We start from the raw sequence: 26,503 nt of genomic DNA on the forward strand, positions 1-26,503 counted from the left end.
TCTTTAATCCTCAAAAACATCCTTTTTGGCCAAAATATTCAGCCCTTTTCACTAATATGACTAAGTCTTCAGTGCCACAAAGATGCTTCCATGTCAATAGCATTCACACTATCCCTAGCAACCAAAGCTTTTGTCGAATACAATTTATAAAACTTTTCCCCTAAAGCCACAACCAATTTACCTTTATTGAGTTTCCACTTTCTAGAACCAAAGTGATCGTCATAGCCATAATCATAAAGCATATGCACAAAGATCAAATTAAAGCGGGCATCTAGAGCATGTTTGACACCTCTAAGAAATAATTGCACCCCCATGTTGGTTTTCAAGCAAACATCACTTACACCAATTACCTTAGATACACGATCATTACTCATCTTCAACACTCCAAAGTCACCACAAGTATAAGATGTGAAGAAATCCTTCCTTGGTGTAACATGGAATGTAGCACCATTGTCAACTATCCATATGCTCTAATCTGATACAAGATTAACAAACTCGTGATCACATAGAATAACAAAATCATTACAAGTAGCAATAGTAACAAGATCATCATCATAACCTTTTAGTTTATACTTACCTTTCTTGCCTTTTTTATCCATTTTCCAATGATAGCAATACTTTTGAACATGTCATACTTTATAACAATAATGACACTCCAACTTTTGTATTGTGGCTTAGACTTGCTTCTGCTATTTTCTCTACCACCCTTCGGTTCCTTTTTCTTACTTCTCCCCTATTTTTAGTGACAAGTACCTCAAATTGAGATGAAGAGCCTTGTACCTTCCTTCTCATATCCTCATTAATAATACCACCCTTATCTGTTTCTAAAGAAACAACACCTTTAGGAGTAGAACTTGTTATAGAAACCTGAAACGTCTCTCAAGACTCTAGTAAAGATAGCAATAGAAATAGTCCTAAAAGTTCATCATCAAATTTGATACTCACTCCTGACATCTGATCAAGGAGTCCTTGAAATTCACTCAAGTGATCTGAAATAGAAGTCCCTTCCTTATACTTCAAACTTATGAAGTTATTCAACAAGAACAATTTATTGTTCCCTAATTTAGAGGCATATAAGGACTTTATCTTCTCCTATAAATTTTTTGCATGTGTCTCATTAGAAATATATTTATAAACATTATCTTTTACATATTATTGTATAAAACCACATACATGTTGATGTTCAAACTCCAATTCTTCATCAAATAGAAAATCCAATTTTGTGCGATCCAGATTTCCTTTGTCATCAAACTTTAGAGCCCTATAAGGTTTAAAAGTTGATGTCACCATAGTCCATGGATTTGGATCCTTTTCAGTCACTTTCTGCTTACCATGATCAGATACCACTATTGGCTCCATCTAGTTCTCAGGCTTTGAAGAAAAAACATAAAATTGACCAATATTTTTTAATGAAATACCTGATCATGGGTGTTCAATTTAAAAACATATCAATTTCTTATTATAAACAAAAATTAATTTTTTGTTTTAATTAAATAATTAATATACTTATATATATATAAATTAAATACATTAAATATTAAATAAATTCAAAAAATAAAATAATAATTATAATAAGTAATAAAGGAAACAAATTACTGTTTTACTCTTGCAATTTTAAGAATTAAAATGCTACCTATTTTTTTTAGTATAATACTAACTTTTTTTTATGTCAAATACTAACTTCCTTATTTTGGGTACAAATATACTAACTTCCTTTTCTTTTTTTCGGCACAAATATACTAACTCCCTTTAACAATTTAAAAAATTATTATTATTCCTCTCTCTTTTTTTGGACAAAATTATTATTCCTTTCTTGTTCCTTTAACAATAGGAATAACTAAAAGTAGTTGTAAGATAAAATAAAAATAAAAATAAAAGCAATTTTGTTATGGCAGTAAATATTTGAAATTACAGATAAGCGTGCGGTGGTCGTAGCGAGAATAGAATTTGCCACTGTTAAAATGCCACGTCAGTACTATTCCTTTCACACGCTGTGCATTTCCCGAAATAACCCCCGACAACCAAAACTTCGAAACCCAATGGAATGGATCTGACCAATAAAAAGGGTCTAGTTCCATTTCATTTTTCATGTTCATTTTCATTTCTACTGAACAAAAACACGTAGCAGAATTTGCAGCGATTTTCATATCAATCAAAAATGGCGCATTCGTTCAAGTACATCATCGTTGGAGGAGGAGTTTCAGCTGTTAGTTTAATCACTTTTCGATTTTCACTTTTCGGTTTTTGATTTGTGGTTTCTATATGATGTGATGATAATCGATCTTTATAATGATTCTAGCGTAGATCCTGGTGAATTTTCAATCTGAATTTGATAATTGTTTTTTAGAGTTTAGCGAATTTAGTTGTGTTTTGTGATAATTCTGGTAAAGGAATTAGAATCGGTCAAAGATGAATTGTAGTTCATTGTGAATTGTGAAAAGTTCGATGATTGTTTTGAGGAATTACGCTTAACTTTTGTACTGTGTGAATTTGGAGTTTGTTGTTTTTTGATGTTTGGATTGAATAATTGAGATGTTTGTTTGAAATTGTAGGGTTATGCAGCAAAGGAGTTTGTGAAACAAGGAGTTAAGCATGGGGAGCTTGCTATCATATCTAAAGAAGCGGTACATGGTTCTTATGCACTCTTCTTTGCTTCATGTTTAAACTGTGTTTTTTTTATTTTTCATTTATTTGGTTACAATTTTCCAATGGCCAAGGTGTTTGAAGGGTTTTATAAATGGTGTTCATCGCTATAATTTTTTTAAATTTTCATTTTATTTGTACTTTATCTGTTTGTAATTATTAGCATAAACACGAAACTGACACGTCGACATCAGTAATAATTTGAAAAAATGGATAAATTAAACATAATCACAAGCAGAGTTTTAAAAAACGGCCGCAGTTGCATCGCGGCTTTTGCAATTTCGGTCGATACAGATGTCGCGATACTGATTGCAATTGTCGCGATATTGATTACGGTTGTCGCGATGTGAATTAATTTCAATTTGTTTTTAAACATATAAAACGGTGATAATGGTATTAGTATCGGCATCTGGCAATACCGTTTTGTCGCGGCCGTTTTCGCCATCATGGACCGTTTTTTAAAACCCTGATCACAAGTGTTAGTGTCGGTTTCAGACATGGACACACCTTTTTTTAGTCTCCCACTATTAAAGACAGATTGTTTGTAGAATTTTAGTGTCTCTACTCTCTCTAGTCTTTTGTTTTCTGGGTAAATATTAATCCTTGAAATTTAGTTTTTGAAAATGTAAAATATTTTCTCGACAAGTATTGATTATGTGTTCAATATCACATGATCAATGTGATGGACATGATTTTTGCATTTTTAGGACTTGAAGTGTCTGCTGCTATTTGTTTTTCTTTTGAAATCTTGTACCGCTTATTTATTGGTTGAGCTTTGTGCGGTTATTGTTTTGCTGCAAATTCCTTTACCCGTCCTCCCTTTGTGCAGGTTGCACCTTATGAACGTCCTGCTCTGAGCAAGGCTTACCTTTTTCCAGAGTGTAAGTTTGTAATGTTATTATATGTACTATATTCCAATCTTCTCCTTTAATTTATTCCCATTCTGTTATCGGTTAGTCTTGATAGCAATAATGCTATTGTTTATTTGCTTGCATTTTTTAAAATTTACTTTTAATTAAATTTAGTGATAGCAGCAAGTCACAGGGTTAATGTTTTTGGGGTCAAAACGACTGCTAAACAGGAGAGGTGAATTAAATTCAAGTTGGGGTATTGAAATGGAGGAGGACCTTAGGTGTTTTGTGTGATAAAAATGCATTGCTCAAATTGAAGGAATTTTTTATCATACAACTGTAAGACCGATAGTCTTGTATTGTATGAGACAAAGTGCCAGGCAGTAAATAAAACCGACACAAGAAAAAATAAGCGTAGAAGATATGAAAATGTTGCATTGGATGTGTAGAAAGACTAGGCTTAGCTGGTGTGAGCATGTCGAGAGAAGATTCAAAAATTCTGATGTAAGGAGACTAGATCAGATGGAGGGTAGTCAAGTCACTAAAAGCAGAGGAAGACCTATTAAAACTATAAGAGAAGGCTATGAGTTGGATATAGATATGATATATGACCCAATTATGGCTTGGTTTGGTTTTATCCATGTAGCTCACCTTACTTAGTGGGATAAGACTTGGTTGTTGTTGTAGTGAAGGCTATTGTTTATTTGTTTTTGTTGTTAATCCTTGCTTGTAATTTTGATGAATTTTCCATTGAAGTTTCAATAGCAGCTTGCCCTGCTTTTCTCTCAATGTTTTAACTTAATGTCAATTGAATTTTTGCAGCTCCTGCTAGGCTTCCTGGGTTCCATACCTGTGTTGGAAGTGGGGGAGAAAGATTGCTTCCTGAGTGGTACAGTGAGAAAGGTGACTTTGGCTCTCAACCCATCATTTTAATTTATCATTATAATTGGATGGTTTTCAGAACAAATATTGGGTTATTGTGTCAAGTTAAAGGAAATATAAGAATGATGATTAACAACAGTTATCTGATACTGAATTGCAAATTGAACTAATGATTGCAGGGATACAGTTGTATCTCAACACAGAAATTGTAAGTGCAGACCTTGCTGCAAAGTTTCTGACTAGTGCAAAAGGAGAACACTTCGATTACCAGACTTTGGTTATCGCAACAGGCTCAGCTGTAAGGCTTCTTGTTAACATTAGAGACATTACACATTTGGTGTACATATTTCACATCCTTTTAGTGCAAACTAATGCTAATACTAATAATTTTGTTTCACAGGTTATTAGGTTGACAGATTTCGGTATACCAGGAGCTAATGCCAAAAACATATTTTACCTGAGGGAGGTTGATGATGCTGACAAATTGTACGAGGCAATCAAAGCAAAGAAGAATGGGAAAGCTGTGGTTGTTGGAGGAGGATACATTGGTCTGGAGTTGAGTGCAGTTTTGAAGCTCAATAATCTTGATGTTACCATGGTCTACCCAGAACCCTGGTGTAGTAAGTACACATTTTTCTTGTTACATCTCTCACTCAGGTGGATCTGTGCATACTAAACTTTTAAACTAATTATTTTTAAACCAATATTGCAGTGCCAAGACTTTTTACTTCTGAAATTGCTGCTTTCTATGAGGGATATTATGCCAATAAAGGGATCAATATCATTAAAGGAACAGTTGCTGTTGGATTCAATACTAACTCCGATGGAGAGGTATGGTTGCACGTAATCTTGAAATACTGTCATGTGATGACGTTTTGAATCAAATTTAGCTTGACTTTCATACATCTGTCAGGTAAAAGAAGTCAAACTAAAGGATGGTAGGCTCCTGGAAGGAGATATTGTTGTTGTTGGTGTTGGAGGAAGGCCTCAAATATCTTTATTCAAAGGGCAGGTTGAAGAGCTGAATGGTGGAATCAAGGTTAGTGATACCATATCCAGAGGCTTGTATCAAGCTTTAGTAAACTCTCTAAGTTGTGATCAATTAATCTTGATATCAATATCAATGATAGCATTTGTTGTGGTTGTAGACTGATGCCTTCTTCAAATCAAGTGTTTCTGATGTATATGCTGTTGGTGATGTTGCTACGTTCCCTTTGAAATTGTACAATGATGTCAGAAGAGTTGAACACGTTGATCATGCTCGCAAATCAGCTGAGCAGGCTGCAAAGGTAATCAACTTCCCTAGTTTTGAAATATCTTTGGTTCCTCAGGATAAGCTGCTACATAGTAGAACATGCACAAACTTCTTTTCTGGTCCACCAAATGGAAAATTTTCATTAAGATTCATACTTGCCAGAGCTATTCATCATTTCATGATAATGTTTTTCTTGCAGGCCATCATTGCAGCGGATGTAGGAAAATCAGTTGAAGAGTATGATTACCTTCCATACTTCTATTCCCGTGCGTTTGATCTGTCTTGGCAATTCTATGGTGACAATGTTGGTGAGACAGTTCTATTTGGAGACAACAATCCTGCATCATCAAAGCCTCATTTTGGGACATACTGGATTAAAGAAGGGAAAGTTGTTGGGGCCTTTTTGGAGGGTGGAACTCCTGAAGAGAACAAAGCTATTGCCAAAGTTGCAAGAGTCAAGCCTGCAGTGGACGATGTGAATCAACTTGCCAAGGAAGGCATAGCTTTTGCCAGTAAAATTTAATGATATTTTTGGGAAGGATAAATTGCTTGGTGATAGCACAGAACATATATTAGGGAACTTATATTGTGCTTCTTTGTTTTATATATGATTGTGTGGGATATGCTTTACCCTGTGTGTACTGAACGAAAAAATAAAACCCCTTAGAAATAAGACTTCGTTGGCATTTCGTTTGCATATTGTTTTCTAATTCTGGTTTCCATTGCAATTTTTATTTTGTTTTTGTCAATCATTGATTTGTCTACAATTTTTAGTAGACAATAGTTTGTGATCTCATTTCAATTTTCTCTCTCAGATGCATATAAGTTATAATATGATTTTTCTTTTTGGTTTATATTTAATGGATCTTTTTTATTTTTATAATTTTCCATTTTCTTTAACAAAATTAATACTAAATATGAGGTTGTAATTTAGAGGCATGTCACAATAAAGTGTTGACAAAAAAAAAAATTATAGTGTAAAACACGTAGAATAAATATGGGCAGATAGCTGACTTGAAAGCTATACCAATTACTTATTACATCGAATTTCGCTGAAAACCTCCAAAAAAAAATGCTTCTCCGAGCATCGGATTTTCATCACTCTTTTGCAATCAACCATGGCTTGTAACATTCCTCATATACTATTCGATAAACAATAGACAACAATCTTAGACCAAAGCAAGCTACAAATCTACAACTAGAAATCAAAATCAAAGATCATCCACCAAAGAAAACCTTTGCAAGTGCAGTCTCAAATGTTTGTGACATTCCACAAAGTCAGTTTCTGGTACCCTGTCTGAAAGGGGCCGTTAAGCAATCACCATCTTAGAGGAAGAATATAAGCTAGGCTTGGTAGCATGTAAGCATAAACTCTGAAAGAATTATGTGGTCCAAAGGATCCTCTCCATTAACAGTTGCAAGTATCAGAACAAAGTTATTCGCTCAGTGGACTTCCATCGCAAAATGGGGACTGACTTCACTCTAAAAGAGCTTCTACTAGTTTGCCTTCTCAAGCCTTGAAGATGTGCAAAGGGTCATCTCTAAATTCATGGAAATCTAAACCCAAGTATCCTTACACTTTTCTAATGGTCTAAGGATTTTTTACCTTCAAATGTCAATCACACTTCAGCTTAAGTCTGGGTCAAAAAACATGAGTTGCCTCAAGAATATTTGCGGCCAAAGATTATCTTTGCTATTGCGGGTAGTTTAGGCACATCAATATGCATTGGTTCTCACAGCCAAAGATTATCTTCTTCAAGTAAACCTACTTTTGATAGACCTTTTGGTCACTTTGTGAGAGTAGTGGTGGACATTGATATAATTAAGGACCTAAGATACAAGATTCTTGTCGAGAGAGTAGGTTTTGCTTCTTTGTGGATATAGAGTATGAAAATTTTACTAAACTCTGTAATTAGAGATATGCAGGAAAAAGGAATGCAAACCTAGAGGAGGCCAACAAGTCCAAAGCGTCAGAAAATTTATGTTCCTTTGGCAAACAAAGATAAGGAGCAAAATGAGGGAGATAAAAACAAGATGACACAAAAGATGATGAAATTGAATCTGAAACGGATATAGAACTTACAGATCATAGTGGCTTTCAGCTTGCGATTTCTAGGTCCCAAAAGAAGATATTAAGGCGAAGATCCAAGGCCAAAAAAATAGTTACAGCCTTGTCAAAGGAGCCTTCTTTCAAGCCATTACAGTGAAATGCATATGTTGGAATATAAAGGGGTTTGGCCAACTCCCCAACAAGTTTGGCTCTTAAGAAACACCTAAAAATTCACAAACCAGATTTTTGTTTTATTGCAGAACCCTGGATGAACATCTCCAACCTTTCCTTTAATTATTTTGAATCCTTGAACCTTATAGTCTTTGCCTGCAACTAAAGAATTGGGTTTTTTCAAACCTTTGGTGTGTTTGTAGTAATTTACTTGACCCCTAAGTCATAGCAATATCAGACCAACATGTTAAATTTACAATCACTCAGACAATAACAATCTCATTTACATCCCTACTAAAGGCTTTTCATACACCTGGTCTAATGGTAGGCATGAGGGTGCCCTGGTGGAAAGAAGACTTGACAGGGCTTTTAGCAACCAGTTGCGGCTAACTACTAGTACAAACATGAATGTCTCAACACTTACCAAGCATAGTTCTGATTATTACCCCTTACTTTTATATGCTTGTTTCTCCCAACAAAAGCATGTTTCAAGTTTCAGATTTCTTGCAATGTGGACAATGCATGACAATTATGAAGCATTCATAGCGAAATATTGGTATGAACCTGTGGTAGGATGCCTCGTGTACATTCTTACCAAAAAACTTCAAATGTTTAAGTCTAACCTAAAGATTTAGAATAGATATGTGTTTGTTAACATCCACAACAATGTCAAAGTTGATGTGGAGAAATTAGATAACATTCAAAGTCAAATCATTGCAAATGGTTAGGATGGTTCTCTTAGAGCTCTAGAAACTAGAGCACATATTGAGCTGGGTCAAGTTCTTGCAAAAAATGAGATGTTTTGGTTTGAGAAAGCTGAAGTCAAATGGCATTTGGAAGGAAACAGAAACACTACTTTTTCCATAGAGCCTCAAAAATCAAGAATTACAAAAACACTAAGTTTTCTTAGAAACAACGACGAGATCAGTATTAATCCAGAGGAAATGGTTTCCCATGTTATATCTTATTTCACTAACATTTTCTGCGATGCAGGTGAAACTTAAGACCTTTCTTTCGTGGATGAGGTAATTCCTAATATGGTGGATTCCAATATAAATACCTTTCTGACGAAGATTCCTTCTCATTATGAGATCAAGCAAGCAGTTTTCTACCTTAGAAAGGATAGTGCTCCTCGCCCTGATGACTTTGGAGATGTGCTCTATCACACATATTGGTTTATCATCAAAGAAGAGGTCATAAATGCAGTTCTTAAATTTTTCAAAACTGGCTATATCTTTCCTAAATACAACTCCAACATCATTATTCTCTGGCCTAAAACCAATGATGCAGATACCATGGACAAGTACATGCCCATAACACTAGCCAATTTCAAATTCAATATTATCTCTAAGATCATTGCTGATAGGCTAGTCATTTTCATGCCAACTATTGTCTCTAAAGATCAAAGACGGTTCATCAAAGGAAGATGCATTAAGGATTGTATTTGCACTGCTTCTGAAGCTTGTATCTCCAGGATGACTTGAACTAACTTTTTTCCTTTCCTTCACCATAGACTACAAGGTAACCTTTTGTGCAACGCCAACTTTGCGGACTCTCTCATCTGGCCCTGAATCACACGGGAATCCTCACTTTGTAACATGATTACAAGTTCAAAGCTCCCTCATTTACTCATAAATGGGAAAAAAAAAATCATCTGGTGCAAGGATACCCCTCCCTCAAAATCTATTTTCATTTGGAAGTTGTTGTTGGATAAGCTCCCAGTTGATGATAATCTCAGGTACAGGGGCTTCCACATCACCTCCATGTCTAGCCTTTGCAAGAGGAATGCGGAAACCTCTAAGCATTTGGTTTTATTAATGCTCTTTCTCGAAGAAATTTTGGCTCTAGTTCTACAACATTATCAACACACCAAACCTGCCCCGACTTTTGGAAGATTGGTTGACGACTTGTATGACTAATAGGCCAAGACAATATTTTCTAATTCTCAAAGCTTCAATTACTTACATCCTAAGCAACCCGTGGGAGGCAAGAAATTTTTACAGGTTTAGAGGCAAATCTCCTAATGTCTTGAACACAATAAACAAAATCAAAGATCAGATTGTGTTGATTGGGACAAACTCAACAGCTACGACTTTCATCTTCTGTGGATAATTTCCAAATCATCAGTTTGTTATTAGGCCAACTTGTGCTCCTCAAATAAAAGAAGTCTTGTGGCAACCTCCCCTCTAGAATGGTTAAAATGCAACTATGATGGAGCTTATCACCATGATTCTCTCCCTGCCGGTTGTGGTTGGATTTTTCTAAACAATCAAGGGAATGTTGTGCTTGCTTTTTCTAAAAAGGTTGAATGGTCTTCCTCCCATCCTTGCCATGAATATTGTAACTCTCTCACCATTTTTTACTTTATTCCTAGTGGCATTAAGAAGGACTTTGTATAAAATAGGCTAGGTATGTCTTCTTTTAGATTTTCCTTTTTTAATGGCCTTTTGGAGATCTCTCTTTTATAATGCTTCATTTTGCAATATACCAGGCTTTATTAAAAAATATTACTTATTACATCTAAAGGGTCTTACTTATAATGTAAGTGATACTAAAGAATTTTGAGAACTCAATTAAGAGAAATTTAAAATTAAAAATACAAATTAATATTTTTCAAGTAATTATATCATTTTGAATACATTTTTTTCTTTTGACTTGGCAAAAGGCATTTTTTATAAGGGGGTGTTTGTTTCACAGACTCTACTTTTTCTATAAATTAATTGGGAAAATAAATTTGAGAGATTTATTCGAAGATTTAAAAAAACAAATTGTTTGGCGTACATCTTAACATTTCCATAAAAATTTATAATTTTAATTAAATTTAAGAAAATATATATAAAATTTTATGGAAATTCACTTTCCCATCCTTTATCGTTTAATTAGGAATAATTTCATAAAAATATGGAAAGTTACATAAATTGACTTCTAGAATGATAAATGAATGGGTGAACCACCTCTTGCTGCACTGTCCCTAACCCTAACTTGTGTTATTATTTTTCTGCACAAAACATAAAATCTCTTAATTACTAAATACTTTTTGGTATTGATTACATACTCAAATTGAGATTTACTTACCATGAATAGTATGTTGTAAGAATTATCGAGGCAAATAGATGCATTTGTATTGGACACACCCATATTGAACTTGGGTTTGTGAATCACCGATGCCATCGCCTTTTTCTTTTCTAACAAGTTATGAATCACCCATACCATTGTCTTTTTTTTCTAATAAGTTTTGAATCATGCCCCTTATTATGATGCGTGACAAAAGAGAATAAAAATTATAAATTTATTTAATTGACAAAAGATGATAGTTAAATTAAATAATTAAATGATACCTGAATTTGTGAAACTTTAGAGCCAATAATTTTCTTTCTTTTGGGAGGTTGGCACTCTACCCAGCCTTTTGGACGTTTTAAACTCTTTTTGACTTCTCTCTTTTTGAATCCCTTTGCTTGTGCCAAAGCATCATGGTTGCTAGTAGACTCTTTAACTCCACCAATAAACCCATTCACTTGAGAACTATTTATTGGATTGTTTGAAACTCGAGTATGTGTTTATCCAATTCATGTTATTTTGCGAAGAAAATTGAATGCTTCTGGACTTCTACATGCTTCAGTGGCTATCATAATAAGGTGGTGACAAATCTCCTTGTAGCATTGAGCCGAGGATAAATCAACTTCTTCCACCACATAGCTAACATCAATATTACGTGAAGTCTCACTTCTAGCTAACTTTGTCCACCTTTTTAAGATATAATATTCTTGAACTTATTTGACATCTATGTGAATAAACAGTCTTAAACAATGACAACTAAGTATGTCAAAACTCTCAAATTTACGACAAGTGCAACAAATTGAATTCTTATTCAAATCAAATGACACTTACCACTCACTCAAATTACTCTCCATGGTAATAACACAATCAATTAAGGATGGTTCAATATCAATGTTTTTCACATAATATGTTTCAAACAACTCATACTCGTGTTGGAATTGATCAAAAATACTAGGAGTATAAATCTCAGACACTTGTTGCAAGATTTTTGAATATGAGTTCCTTAGTCTTGGAATCTTTTGTTGCGCTTCATATTCACACTTTAATTCACTATATCGTTTTTCTTCCACAACATCCTTTAACCACTTCAAATGTTTTATTATATTCAAGTTCACATTGATAAAGCCAATAATACTCGCATTCACGCTTTCACTAAGTTGAGTGTTTCTCATCCCTAATGTAAAAATTTCAAGTAACATGATACTCACTTCTCTTTCATAGTGTACACTATTTGCAACCAAGTGTTTTCTGTGACACCATATTTTACAAGGAGATTTCTCCAACCTTTTTCAAATTGATCTTCATTTTTATATTCATACATGCACTTCTTAAAGTCACTAAGAAAATGAGATCCATCTTTCATCAATTTTGCATCAAGTGCCAAATACATAAGCCATGATAAGTTCCGGACATAACCTCCATTAGTGCTCTTGCCATTGCATGATCTTGATCAGTAAAAATTGTTTGTGGCATTTTCTACTTATGAGCCTCTAAAAAGGTCTTGAAGAGCCACTAGTATGACTCAATTGTTTCATTATATAATAATGCAACTTCAAAAATCACTATTTTTTGATGGTGGTTAAACCCTAAGAACACTGTAAGTGGTCTATGTCAACTATTTGTGTAATATGTTGAATCAAGAAAAATCACATCACCAAAATATTCATAATCCATTCGAATCATTGCATCTGCCCAAAACACATTGGTGATTTGTTCTTCGACGTCCATTTGATATGCTTGATAAAAAATTGGACTTTCCATGTACTTTCTTTGAAAATATTGCAATAGATAACCAGCTTCTCCATGTACCATACTCCTTTGCCTTTTTTCCAACGATAATTCTTTTGATCAAGACGAATAAATCCCAAATTAATTCTACCTCCCACTTCTTTACTCATCAAGGCAAATGACTTCCTTTGTTGTAATCTCGTGTCATCGACTAGATCAATTTGTTGACATTAAATTTGAGAGACTTTTCGTTGAGATGGCAATATATGAGTTGTTTCTTTTAAATGTAAATTGTGATTACCATCCATATTCTTAATTCCTAATCTTGCTTGACAATTTGTTCTAGTCTCCGGCCTTGGATTGATCGTTTTATAATCTCGTTTATCTGATTTTCGTATATCTTCTTTACAACAAACAAACTTTTAAGAAGTATTTATACTATTCTTGTTCTTGATAGAACATTGTTTCCTCTCCCCGAATTCAACCTCTATGCCATAATTAATCCAAATCTTTCAAACATCTTCAATACTATAAAAAAAAAAATCATTTTTAATTTTATTTACCAATCTTCTTTCATTTTCTATAGTCTACACACAAAAATTATGCAAATTGTTTAGTCTCCAAAATTTAAAAATAAAAAAAATACAACTTGAATGACTAATAAATTATGCAAATTGCTGCAAATTATGGTTTGGACGAAAAATTTAAATAAGATAAATGTATTCAACTTCAAAATAAGATTTAAAAAAGAAATTACTGCCTTGTGAAAATGTAAAACAAGAAATAAGCTGCATTATAATGACGAAAATATAATAACTCCATCAAAACATAAAGAAACTATAATATTAAGCTAAATTCGTCCGACTTAGTCTTTGATCACTGAAATAAATCACACCACATTACACTTAAGAACAAAACTCCATTAAACTCAGCAACCACAGATCTAATCAAAAAGGCTGAATCCCATATCCTGCAACACAAGAAAAAAGTTGAAGGATTAACAACAGAAATATATCAGATTCCCAAAATCAATACATATTTGTAACTAGGTTGCGTGTGTGTGGCCTAGTGGTGAAGGCTTGGATCTCAGGTTAGGTGCAAATTGCTTATTAAAAAAAACATATTTGTTGTAACTCACACAAACCTCTAAGGTAAGAAAGAAAATATACATAACAACTCCAAAGTGATAAAAACACAATTAACAAAGTGGATTAATCAACCGTTTTATGATTGATTCTATGTAGCCAATTGCAGCTAATGGAATCCGGCCCCAAAAACACTATAGTGTTATTGCAGGCAGTTCATACTACGGCTGCTACATCAAAGGATAGCAAAACAATACAAATATATACTATAGTACAATACACTTCCGACATAATGAGCTCAAAAATAGAAAAATAAGCAAAATTAAATATGTATCGATAGCTAATAACCAAAGTTCATTTTCATCTCTCATAAAGAAAAAGTTCATTTATACAGGAACATCACAGTAGCAGAGCCACTATTAAGTGGCAATTGCTGCAAACTAAAAAATGAAATGCAGCAGGGTTATGTGTAACACGTAGGATCCGCTACGGCTACTAACTACGGAGGATTAATCAAAGCCCACATAACCAGACACTAAGAACAATTCTCCAAAGCAAAAAATGTAATTCAATTATTCAAATTAAAATAGCCTCACCAAACAACTACAAGTTCAAAACAACTTCAAGCGCATACATAAGATAACATAATTAGAATTACTAAACAATAAAAGAAGCAATATGGACCCAAAACAAAAACTTACATCATCAGATTCCTCTTTCTCCTCCACCTTCTCCTCTTTCTTTGCCTCAGCTGCAGGAGCAGCACCGCCACCACTCGCTGGTGCAGCAGCAGCAACACCGCCACCGCCACCAGCAGGTACTGATGCCAACTTTTCCCTACCAGAAGCAATCACCTCAGCTATATCTTTGCCCTTAATTTCAGACAAAAACAACTCAATGTTACCATCTTCTGCTTCTGCTCCAACTGCACATAAAAAATTCAAAATTCCTGTCAGCTATTCTTCCAATCAAGAAGTTCAAACCCATCAAATACCTAATACAAATCCACTTAATTGATAACAATTTTCCCCTTCACGTGTAAAAAAACTTCAAATCAAGAAATCCTAATTGAAGAATGTGTTTTGCTGGATAAAACCCTAAACAGACCCATTTACCAAATTCCAAAAGTCATTAAAAATCAATTGAGACAAACATGATTATTGAAACAGATCTGCATACCTAACACTAATTAGCGACAGACATTCAACAAAAAATTCTTAAAAAATGTATGAACTATTGACGGCGGGACGTACCAGAGCCAAGGATGTCCTTGATGGTTTTGGCGGAGGGGGTGTTGTTGCCTCCGAGAACGGCGAGCAAGTATGCGGCTATCACCTTCATCTTTATGCCGACGGCGTCTTCAAATCAGATGCAAAATGACACAGAGAGGGAGTTATGTTAGAGATTTCAAGGGTTTGTGTAGACGGATTTTAGGGCTTTGTTATACTTTGTTTGTTGTTTTTTGACGGGCCATGTTTTGGGCTTAGAAATATGGATAACATGTTGGTAACATCTTAACACACCCTATGTTTTCTAGCGCACACGAAAATATTTAAATGTCATTAGATTTCCGAGATACATCTCCGGAACGCACTAAGATGTAATAAATCATAAACTTTTTTGGAGTTACATTTTTTATATCTAACCGACAGTATGTTTTTGGAATAATGTCTTATAGAATGCAGAAAAACATAATTGAAATACATTAACTTCACAAAATCAAAATATCATTGATATCATAAAATAAGCAATACGTAAGAGATTTTAACATAGATCAAACATTACACTTCAACATTCAATTGCACGTTGCAACATCTCGATAATATCATCTATTGATCTCAAAATAGAAGCTCGATCAGAACTTTTGATTTTAAACGGGTAAAAGTATTCCACATAGCTCGTAAATCAGCGTTTGTCTTCAGCTCATGGTTGATGAACTCAAACTTGTCTTCGTTGTCAATGGATGGCGAGCGGTACTCAATCTTCACAATTTTGCGATTGTCGCCATATGGTAGAAGGTTCTGCAATATGTACTGCAGATCTTTAAAAGGGGTGTACTCGTTGATGTTAAATTTTCTAGATGGTGTATTTCAGATAAAGTGAACGTTTCCAACATGCCATTTGATGTTCATTATAGGTTTTTTGTGTTTTGATATGAAACAATATGACAAGTGAACTTATTTATAGTAGTGGGATGATATTAGGAACCACACAAACCATATATGTTGATAGAGGCATGTATCGAAGATGTAACTCCGGAATCACTCTTATTTATTCTAGAGATGCATCTCCGGAAACTTCCTTGGTATTAAAAAAACAGAAACAGAACAGAAATAGAGGCATGTAATTGTATTGAATGCTGGTATTTTTGAACAAGCTACAAAATGCTTATATTCCACGGCATAATACATTAACAAAATGTCATATACAATAAAATGATAAATAATTACTTAAATGATCCAAAATAATTATTGTCTGTCAAATCTACAGGTGGTACCCTCTTTGACTTTTCCTTATTTTTCTATTTCAATGTTGTTCAATTTGGTGTACTTTTGCACCCTTTCAATAAACTAGTCCGGCCAATTCTCAGATTTGATTGTATAATAAGTTACCCACTCCGGTGATGTAAGTGGTATAAGGCATCTCTGTTTCAAATACACTTGAACAAAATATCGCAGATTTGAAACTCATCTAACATAGATGATACAATCATTAAGATTTAATGGTGGAGCAATGCGTAGCGGGACAAAAGTTTCTGAAAAACTGTTTCTTATAAGATCAATACACACTCTCTCATACACACTTGCTATCTCAGGGAAGCGTGTCCATTTATCCCCTGGTGCAAGTCCACTAATGCAAGGGACAAGAGCCTAAATAATTTCTTCAACTTTCTCTTTATTCCCGAACACTCGTGTGTATAATTCTTTATTGCTCCTCAACTCTTGGATAAGGATATGGCGGACAAGTGTGTGATCATTTTTCTCTTTACTGAGCAAATCAAAAACAGCAAAACCGCAATTACTGTCACCTTTGACGTTGACGATCCGTTCAATGTAATTATGCAAAAATATTGGCATCTCCTCAATGAATGGGACTTTTGGTGGAGGCGGTGTATGAGGTGGTTTGCTAATGTGAGCTCCTTTGAAAACATTTTTTAAAGATTTTCGAGGTCGGTGAATAGGGAAAAAGTTTGTCAACATGTTCAAAATATGATGGACTCCTCGTTGTTTAATTGTCCCTCGGTGTAGGTTTGACCTTCTTAGGTGCTCCTTTTGTTTTTACCGATTGAGAGGGTGGTTTCAATTCTGTGGTCTCCGGGAATGCAATCTTCCTCAATTGCTCTTTGATGTGGAGTTTTGTGTAGTCATCGGCTTTCAAAAATCTTTCTTGTATCGCTTCTCATTCAGTCAGGATGGAGATATTCGATTTACCGTCTTTCATAACACCATCATCTTCAAAACTGAGCCTCTTCCAATGACTGCAGACCCCGTCCATTCGTATCGTGCAATCAATTTTCACCTTCTTAAATAAGACACAAGCACATGGGAGACCATATGTTTTCACAAGTGTGAAACCATACTTTGAGCTATCAGGACCTACATTAGAAGCTCGTTTGGCTTCGGGAAAAATATAATTCAGAGTTGATCGAGATATGTTACTGACCAGTTGAGAATATAAGGTGTTGTCTTTGAACCTGTGTTCCAACACTGTGATACTACGACTAATTAATGTTTGTATCTCATTATGCTGGTTTAGTATCATTTGGTTCACAAATTCCCAATCCGCACACAAATCACCCTTGCTATTTCCTCAACCAATTCTTCAAACAAGCATGAGTAGACTCAACTCAGTTTATTGTTGTATTTCCTAGGGGCATAACTTGATCGATCCAAGCACAAACAAACTTCTCCTTTACATGGTCCAAAATTGTGCTTTCAACATATTTCAGTAAATCGGGATATTTCACGCATATCATCCTGAAATGTATAACAACATCAGCATATAACTCTTTTATAGATGCATTTATTATAACATTCCATGCATCCATACTTTCTCCACAATAACGCTCGCTTTGACCATTTTTCCATCTTTACCTGTTATGTGTTTTGTCCCTACTGCGGGTTTAACTCGACTTCTCACGTTCTTAGTAATGTGATACCTACAAAGTATTGCATAAGTGGAAAATATAGTTGCAACCGAATTCATTAATGTGGTATCTCGGTTGGTGTCATACCCCAATTTTTGACCCTAAGATCATACATCATTTGCATTTCAATCATCAATCAAGATCACAATCTTGAGATATCATTTTGTCTCTGAGGGGAACCATCAAGCATTTATATTTGTTTAATTTATTTTATACTAACCAAAATCCAAAAATATGCATTTTGTCTCTTTTGTTTATATCTTACAAGTAAAAGATCGGGCAAGAATCAAAACAGTGCAAGAAGAAAATTTTTTGAAAATTTGAAGGTGGAAATCGATTTACCCATATAGGAAATCGATTTCCTGGGGCGAAAATTCAAAAAAATAGAGAGGGAAGCATGACATCATTTTGGCACCTATTTCCTTTGATCATTTTTGTCATTTTACCAATTTTCCACCTCAGCAAAATTAATTCCCTTCATTAAACCCACTTAAACCTCATTTTACCATTTAAACACCAATTAAGCACAAGTTAATTACCAAATGCAAAATGACCAAATTGCCACTACTCTTGTTCCAATTCTATAAATAGAGGCCTTGCCTCCCTCATTTCACAAGCTTAGAAAGCCAATAAAACTCTTGCAATTTCTCTCTTCATCCCTACCAAATTCACCAAAGCTCTTTTTCTTTCATAAAGTTTGTGAGTCACATCTTGAACCTCACAAACTTTGAGCTAAACCACCATCCATTTCACTCTTTTTTTCTTCAATTGTTGAGAGATCAAGATTTGTGTTGGTGATTCTTGAAGTGGATCTAAGTTTTGTTCAAGATTTGGTAATTTTCTTCATCCTTTTTTCATCTATCATAATGTGATTCTTTTGTGCTTGTGTGTGATGCATCTTTGTTGTTATATTGGTCCTATTTGATGGTGAATTGATGTAAAATTCGTGCTCCAATTGATATGTGATCATAAGGTGTTTGTATGTTTGCTTAAGTCAAGTTTTATGCTTCCTAATGCTGATTTTTTGAAAGCTGCGTGCAGGAAATCGATTTTCCTCTGTAGGAAATCGATTTCCACCTTGTTTTTATGCCAATTTTGAACTCTGCACTCAGGAAATCGATTTCCTACAGAGGTAAATCTATTTCCAGTGAGGCATAATGCTTGTTTTTGCTATTTTTGTCTTGTTTTTGGTTCTAACTCTTCTTTTACTCCATTCTTTTGATATTTTCTTTGAATCACAAGTTAGAGGCCTAATTTTTCTCTAATTTCAATGGACTTAGGGCATCGATAGGATGAGAATCCAAATCCGCAATATTAAGTGATTGAAATTATGGATGAAAGGAGCTTTTGAATGTGGTTCCATCTTTTATTTCTTTTTCCTTTGATCGATGAAAGTCTTAATACCTTGAGAATTCTTATGGATTCTTGGTAAAGACTAGATCGTTACCTATTTTCTTTTCGTGCGGTATTGCTTTCGGAGAGTGATCTACATATCGCTTCTCTCGCATGCATTAGCACATAAAGTTTTGACCGGCCTCGTTGTAGGGTGATTTCTACATAAATCACTTGGCGATCTGCTTAACATAGCGCAATATTTCGTGTCCCGAATAAAAAAAGATCAAACATGGAAGAGAATTGTATGCGGTTGATTTAAGACTTATGGAGGTTTATCGTGTAGTCGCTATGATTTTATCAAGCTTCTGATAAATGTCCATTGAATTTAAATCCGAGAACATCCTTCACTCACCATCGATCTTCATTACTAACTTTGATAACATACTTGACAAGTTTCAAGATGGTTATCTTTAACATCTAACAATTGACTTTAATTTCCGCATTTTATTATATTGCTCTTTATATTTCTCGCTTTATTGCTTTATTTTATCATTTCATCATGTTTATGTTTCCGCCATTTTCTCTTTGTCCATTTGGACGTTTATATTCCGCTATTTTCTCTTTGTCCATTTGGACACTATGTTTATGTTTCCGCTATTTTCTTCTTGTCCACTTGGACCATACTTTATTTTTGTGCTAAAACACTAAAAACAACAAAAAAATCTAAAAAATACTTAAGGCTCTCTATGGACTATTGGTTACTATCCCGAGCATTTTGGAGATGTGGACTTTTGGACTTAGTACCTCTGAAACCTTATTCCGTTATTACTCTGTTGTTATTCTGTCTGGCTGGCATTGGATTGTTGTATGTTCATGTGTGTAGGTATTTCCTTGAAAGTCCTTGAGGGTTAATTCTAAGGCATTGAGATAAGGATTTTACCCGAAAACAGTCGTTACTCTGCCCGATTTTCGTCAGAATTTTAATGTGCTTAATGCAAAGTGGTGTTAAAGATAATAAGTTCATCTGGATCCCCAAGTGATAATGTTGGTTTAATATTGATGGTCCAAAGGATGGGAAATCTACTTTGACTAGTAATGTCAAGTGTTGGCTTCTTATTTTGGTTAGACCGTTTCGTTCCTTAGCTTTTATTTTACGCACTAGGGTAGCCTCTTCGTCTCTTGCCCCATTCTTAGATTTTCAAAATCTTCTCTCTTTTTCCAAAAAAACCTTCTTATGTTTGCAACATTTTTAAAACCTTTCTTTAAAATATCTTTTGGCCCTTAGTGGTTTTTCTTAAAAAAGTTTAGACACGACTAATTGTTGAACCGAGTGGCGATACCCCACGATTTTGAAATTGATTGATATAATGAGATCTTTTCCGCGTGAGAGAGCTAGTGGCATACTCGTTGATTTCTATCCGAGTTGGAGCCCTTCTTTCATTTGCGATGCAAAAAACTCATTTGTTCTCATGCTCAAGATCAATGGCTGAGTATTTCTCTCCGACGACGATAAAGTGTTTATTCGCTTTTTAAAACGTTTTTCCCTTTTAAGAGGAACTACATTAGCTCTGACTTCTCCATTGCACCGAGGAGGTAAGTAGGCACAAGGCTTAATGCTTTGCCGAGCTTATTTTAAAAATAAGACAAACCCTTTTTTTAGCACACACGACACAGATTTTCAAAAAGGTTCCTGTGGAGTACCACAAATATGAGGGGTGCTTAAAACCTTTCCCTTGTATAATCAACACCCGTACCTAAGATCTCTTTTTGTTTAAAAAACAACTTTGGGTTTTCTTCGTTCTTTTCCCTTTTCCTTTGGAAACAATAAAGGCGGTGGCAACTTTCACTGGAATATTGAGTCGAGTCAATCCTATGGCTTCGATCTCAGATTTTCCCCGCTACAGTTGGTAACAATGACTTTCAACATATCTTCTTGGTCCTTCAACGTTGATCGACAAACCTCTAAAGTCCATGAAAAATTGTCCTCTTTTTCATCTAGAAATGTAAAACCAACCAAATACATCTCCTCAATCGACGTAACACCAACAATTTCCAACAATGTAAGTTGTATTTACTGGTCTTATACGTTGAATCAATTATAAGCATAGTGGGAAACATATTGAGTAATTTAATGAAATCAGGATGAGTCCAATATATATATCTTACTGTTACTCCATCCTCACATCTCTGATGCCTAGAAACGTAATTGTTATAATCTAGAAGTTTCAAGAGGTGTTGCATTTCAGTTTATCCCTCTTAAGCACTAATTTGGATTGTGTTTACCCTTGATTTTGGTAAACAAGCGCTAGTCTTCCGAATTTATATATTTTGGTTACTCGCAAGATTGACTAGATTGATCCTAAAGACATATGTGTTCAGTTTTCAATGAATTTAAGTTTTCTAGAACTAAATGTATAGTTAGTCTTAAAAGAAAAAGGAAAAAATGACTGTAAAGGTTTGTGCTTGAAAGTAAAGGATGAAAAGGATAAAGTTTAAATAAGAAAAGTAAAGGGTTTTCAATAAGAAATATAAAGATTGTAAAAGACTTTGAATGTAAATAACTGATTTATAACTGAAAATAATGGTGTTTCAAAACGTACATTCTCAGAGTGTCTCTTTTCTCAATACGCTAGATACTTTGACTGTATTTGAATTTTTGTACAAAGTTAAACACACGGATAACTTATTTACTAAGATCCCTATATATGGGGACGACTCAAGTGAGAACACTTGGTTATTATGAGAAATGAGAACAATGAATCACGACCATTAAATTTTGATTTGTTGATTTTAATGGATTGGATTTGTTTCTCTTTCAAAGATCCTTAATATTTATTTGAAATCAACATAGAAAGAGAAACCAATCCAGTGCATTAAAATCAACAAATCAAAATTTAATGGTCGTGATTCATTTTTCTCATTTCTCATAATAACCAAGTGTTGTCACTTGAGTCGTCCCCTATATATATATATATATATATATATATATATATATATATATATATATATATATGGAGCGTATCCAGTGAAAACTGATATCTATTGTGAGAAACGAGAACTATCGATATCAACCATCTGATTTAATTAACGTTTAAGATTTAATAATTCCATATAAATAGCACTTTATAGAATCTTTTCTATTATTCTTAATATTTAAAATTTTCATAAAAATAAAATCTTACCAAAAATATTATTTTATATGTCATTTAATTTTATATCAAACATATCAATTTTAATTTTTATATTCCTATATTTTTATTTGATTTTTATGTTTGAAACTATTTCTTCTATAAAAAAATATTTTCATTTAATTTATCACTTATGTTTTATTAAAAATATTAAATAAATGTGAAAGTATTATCAATATTTTAATTTTGTTGATTTATTTATTTGCATGTTTGGAAATTTTTTATTTTTACAAATTTTACCATTGTGACTATTTTAATAATTTATATTGTTGTAATAGTATTTTAATAATTGTGACATTTCTAAACTATTGATAAATTATAATTTTTAATCTTATTATATATAATTTTTTTCAATATAAAATTATCATTCTTTCAAGAATGAAAATATTTTTCTTTATGCTACTAGAAGAATGATAACTTCATATCATAACAAGTTAAATAAATAATTAGATTAAAATTTCTAGTTTGTTAATATTCAAAAGAGGCCACAATTATTAAAATATTATAAAAATAGTAAAATTTATTTAAAATAGTCACCGTAGTAAAATTTGTAAAAAAAAAAATGTAAATTTGGAAATAAATAAATCAACCAAATTAAAATATTAAAAATAACTCTAACAATACAAAAATTTAGAATATAATTTTTTTACTAAATAATAATTTTTGGAACTCCCTAACAATACAATAAATAATAATTGCAAAAAAATTTATATTTTAGACATGCATATTTTAGTAAAATAAATAGTAGCAAAATTCCATAACAATAAAAAGAGTATGACGTAGAGAGTTTTAAAAAAATTGTCCGAGAGGAAAAATTCAAATTTATATGTTAATGGTAAAATTAAATAGAATATTGACAAATATTTTTGATAATATTCTATTTTTATGAAAAACTTAAATATTAAACATAATAGAAAAGATTCAATGAAATGCTCTTTATATGAAATTATTAAATCTTAAATGTTAATTAAATCTAATGGATGATATTGATAGCTCTTATTTCTCATAAAAGATATCAGTTCTTACTAGATAAACTCCCATATATATATATATATATATATATATATATATATATATATATATATATATATATATATATATATATATATATATATATATATATATATATATATATATATATATATATATATATATATATATATATATATATATATGCCCAATCACTCTTATTGGGCCAATCCAGTCTTCGGCCCAAAGCACTCTGAACACGCGCACAACAGCCTCCCCCGATCCTCTCCGGGCAAACACCAGACATAACCGAGCACGAGAGAGCCTCGTGCCCGGTAACAGACAGCTCACGCGTCGTCTAGATTCACGCCTTGCAAAACGGAGCCAATCTCGCTTGGGACCACCCTATAAATAGCCCCTCTAACATCAGAGGGCAAGGTAATCTTTTTCTTACCCTCAAAATCTCTCACTTTGTTGTACCTTGTGGATCACATACTTACTTTGGCATCGGAATGCCTTGCAGGTACAACCATTTTTCCCTTCCAATCACTCTGGATTTCAAGTCTTCCTTGTTGCTGGCCATCTGATCCGCCCGGTAAGATCAGTGGCGCCGTCTGTGGGAAATCTAGCTTCCCCGTTCCTCTTCTTGCACTTTCTTGATCCATTCTTGCCTCCTGCAAGAATCCAGGAACCAAAGCTCTAATCAACTATCATCCATGGCTGGCAATAACGAAGACTCATCTTCATTAGACGCTACAATACTCAATAAGAACGACATCTCTGTCGTCATTCCTCCACCCAGAAACACCGTCCCTCGGGACGACATCACAACATCTCCTTCCCCGAAAGATTTCCAAGATGATGTCCTCCATCATCTCGGGGACGCCGGTGGCAGAGACAACCACGAAGAGGTTCTGGAAAACCCTTTCTCTTCCAAGAGCCAAACTCCCCAGAACCAAACCGTGACAGCCATTTTGGGCGCCCTTGCGCAGACAAACGCACTTATTCAGCAGCAGAACGACAGGATCGGGGCACTTGAGCGGAAGCGCCGCTCGAAGACTCCCCCCGGTCACAAATCTCGCTCCCACCGCGACATGGTTCCCAAGAAACGCCCTCGTTCACCCTCCTCTAGGGAGAACGCAGACCCCGCTTCCAAGAAAGGGTCGAGCGATCACTGCTCCCGACATCGATCACATTCCCCTCGACCAAAAAGAAGATCCAGGTCTCCTCATGCGAAGCACGAAGATAACCGCAGGCGACTCAGGCGGATTTGCAGCAGGTCCTCCTCTCCTTCCGCCAACGACGAAGAAGAGGAGCGTCGGGGCCCTCTGTCCCACACAATCTTGGAAGCACCTCTACCGGCTGGTCTCGAAAAACCCCCGCCGCTGGGCACATACGACGGGACCACCGATCCAGACGAGCACATAGAAAACATCGACGCCCTCCTAGACTACAGAGGAGTGCCCGATGCAATCAAGTGTCGTTTATTCCCGACCACCCTGCGCAAAGGAGCCATGACATGGTACAAAAGTTTGCATGACGAATCCATTACTTCATGGAAAGTGCTCGGAAAACTCTTCTCCAGACACTTCACGGCCTCCCGAAGACATCCAAAATCAGAAGCATCCTTAGAGGCCATCATCCAAGGAAAAGACGAATCCCTCCGGGCCTACATAGAAAGGTTCAACAAAGAGGTCGTGCAAGTATCCACGACAGCCCATATGAAGAAGTTCCTACTCGAGCGAGGCCTCCGACCACGCTCGGACTTCGCCAAAGCCGTCAGGATCGAAACATCCGCCACTTTGGACAAATTATTCCTCAAGCCTCAAGCATACATACAATACGTGGAAAAGGAGGCGGCTCACGCAGTCCGTAACTCAAGACAGGAAGAGAACACTAAAGGTGCTCGTCAAGACGACTCTCGCCGAGGAACTGATAAGAAGAAAGAAGATAAAGGTCGGGATCCAAAAGACTACAAGGCACCAGCAGGGATGTTTCGGGAATACACCCCGCTGAATGCATCCAGGGAACGCATTTTGAACGAATGCGCGAACGCAGAATTCCAAACAGGCAAAGTTCGCTTTCCGAAGTCCATGCCTGCGCGGCCAAACGTAGATAAATCGAAGTTCTGCCGGTTCCATAAAGGCCACGGGCATAACACGGAAGACTGCATCCACCTGAAAGATGCAATAGAAATATTAATCCGAGAAGGACACCTGAAGCAATATGCGAAGAAGCAAGAGGCCGCCAAAGAGGCCAGGCCAGTCACTGAGGAAAAGCAAGCGGAAGACACGCCCGCCATGGAAGTGGCCATGAGTATCACCAGACCGGAGGACTTTTACCTCCCCGACTGGGCCAGGGTGTCTTCCACCCCTTCTCCTCACAGCCCATGGGAAATTTTCCCTTCCGCCATGGTCATATCCGGAGGAGGATTCAGCAAACTCACCGTCGGATCCGTAAAACAGAAATTCGACGAACTAATATCAACAAGTTCAAGCAAAGCCGCTACCCTCGACCTGGCCAAAGGTGGCTCATCCTCCATATCTTTCTACAAGGATGAACTGCCCGGTTGAGAGCCCAATGCGACCATCCCCCTCCTTATCTGGGCCCGAATGGCCAACTTTAAGGTGCGCCGCATTTTGGTCGATCAAGGGAGTTCGGTGGACATCATGTACTCCCAGTTATTCAAGACGCTGCAACTGAACGACAACCACTTCACCCCCTACGTAGGATCTGACCTACAAGGTTTCAACGGCATCGTAACAAAACCATGGGGGTTCCTCGAGCTTATCATTTCAATTGGGTCGGCGAAAACCACAAGGGCCGTCAAAGTCCAGTTCCTAGTCATTGATTGCCCCTCAATCTACCAGTGCATCTTGGGACGCCTGACGTTGGCCGAGCTAATCGCAATATCCTCAATCGTGCATCTCAAGCTCAAGTACTACACGACCAAAGGACAAGTTGCAATGCTCAACAGCGACATCGAAGCATCCAGAAGGTGTTTCGAAGCCTCCGCCAAAAGCCTCAGCTCTATAAAGACTGCCGCCCAGGACAAAGCAGCATGCAACGCGGGCCCCGAGCCCAGCAAATCTATGCCCCGCATCGACACCATTGACCTAGACAGCCGCTTCCATAAAGAATC

General features: G+C 35.4%; 2 protein-coding genes across 2 annotated transcripts; one reads left to right on the forward strand and one right to left on the reverse strand.

The window, feature by feature from the left end:
- Positions 1 to 2,049: 2,049 nt before the first annotated feature.
- On the forward strand, positions 2,050 to 6,328 carry LOC131644683 (monodehydroascorbate reductase-like). Its single transcript, XM_058915238.1, has 10 exons — positions 2,050 to 2,206; positions 2,553 to 2,624; positions 3,473 to 3,524; positions 4,317 to 4,397; positions 4,556 to 4,674; positions 4,777 to 4,996; positions 5,089 to 5,207; positions 5,290 to 5,415; positions 5,525 to 5,665; positions 5,831 to 6,328. The coding sequence occupies exons 1-10, from the start codon at positions 2,159 to 2,161 to the stop codon at positions 6,152 to 6,154; spliced, it is 1,302 nt and encodes a 433-aa protein (XP_058771221.1). The 5' UTR covers positions 2,050 to 2,158; the 3' UTR covers positions 6,155 to 6,328.
- Positions 6,329 to 13,409: 7,081 nt separating this feature from the next.
- Positions 13,410 to 15,140, reverse strand: LOC131620639 (large ribosomal subunit protein P2z-like). Its single transcript, XM_058891775.1, has 3 exons — positions 14,976 to 15,140; positions 14,424 to 14,647; positions 13,410 to 13,607 (listed from the first exon to the last, which is right to left on the reverse strand). The coding sequence occupies exons 1-3, from the start codon at positions 15,061 to 15,063 to the stop codon at positions 13,581 to 13,583; spliced, it is 339 nt and encodes a 112-aa protein (XP_058747758.1). The 5' UTR covers positions 15,064 to 15,140; the 3' UTR covers positions 13,410 to 13,580.
- Between the last annotated feature and the right edge of the window lie 11,363 nt (positions 15,141 to 26,503).

Source organism: Vicia villosa, linkage group LG1 (genome assembly GCF_029867415.1).
Source record: "Vicia villosa cultivar HV-30 ecotype Madison, WI linkage group LG1, Vvil1.0, whole genome shotgun sequence".
In the NCBI taxonomy this organism is placed as follows: domain Eukaryota; kingdom Viridiplantae; phylum Streptophyta; class Magnoliopsida; order Fabales; family Fabaceae; genus Vicia; species Vicia villosa.

Coding starts and splice junctions, on each gene's coding strand:
- LOC131644683 (XM_058915238.1), top strand. CDS start 2,159: ATGGCGCATTCGTTCAAGTACATCATCGTTGGAGGAGGAGTTTCAGCT. Junction 5,208..5,289: donor ATACTAACTCCGATGGAGAG/GTATGGTTGCAC, acceptor TACATCTGTCAG/GTAAAAGAAGTCAAACTAAA. Junction 5,416..5,524: donor AGCTGAATGGTGGAATCAAG/GTTAGTGATACC, acceptor TTGTGGTTGTAG/ACTGATGCCTTCTTCAAATC.
- LOC131620639 (XM_058891775.1), bottom strand. CDS start 15,063: ATGAAGGTGATAGCCGCATACTTGCTCGCCGTTCTCGGAGGCAACAAC. Junction 14,648..14,975: donor CAAGGACATCCTTGGCTCTG/GTACGTCCCGCC, acceptor TTTTATGTGCAG/TTGGAGCAGAAGCAGAAGAT. Junction 13,608..14,423: donor AGAAAGAGGAATCTGATGAT/GTAAGTTTTTGT, acceptor CTTGTGTTGCAG/GATATGGGATTCAGCCTTTT.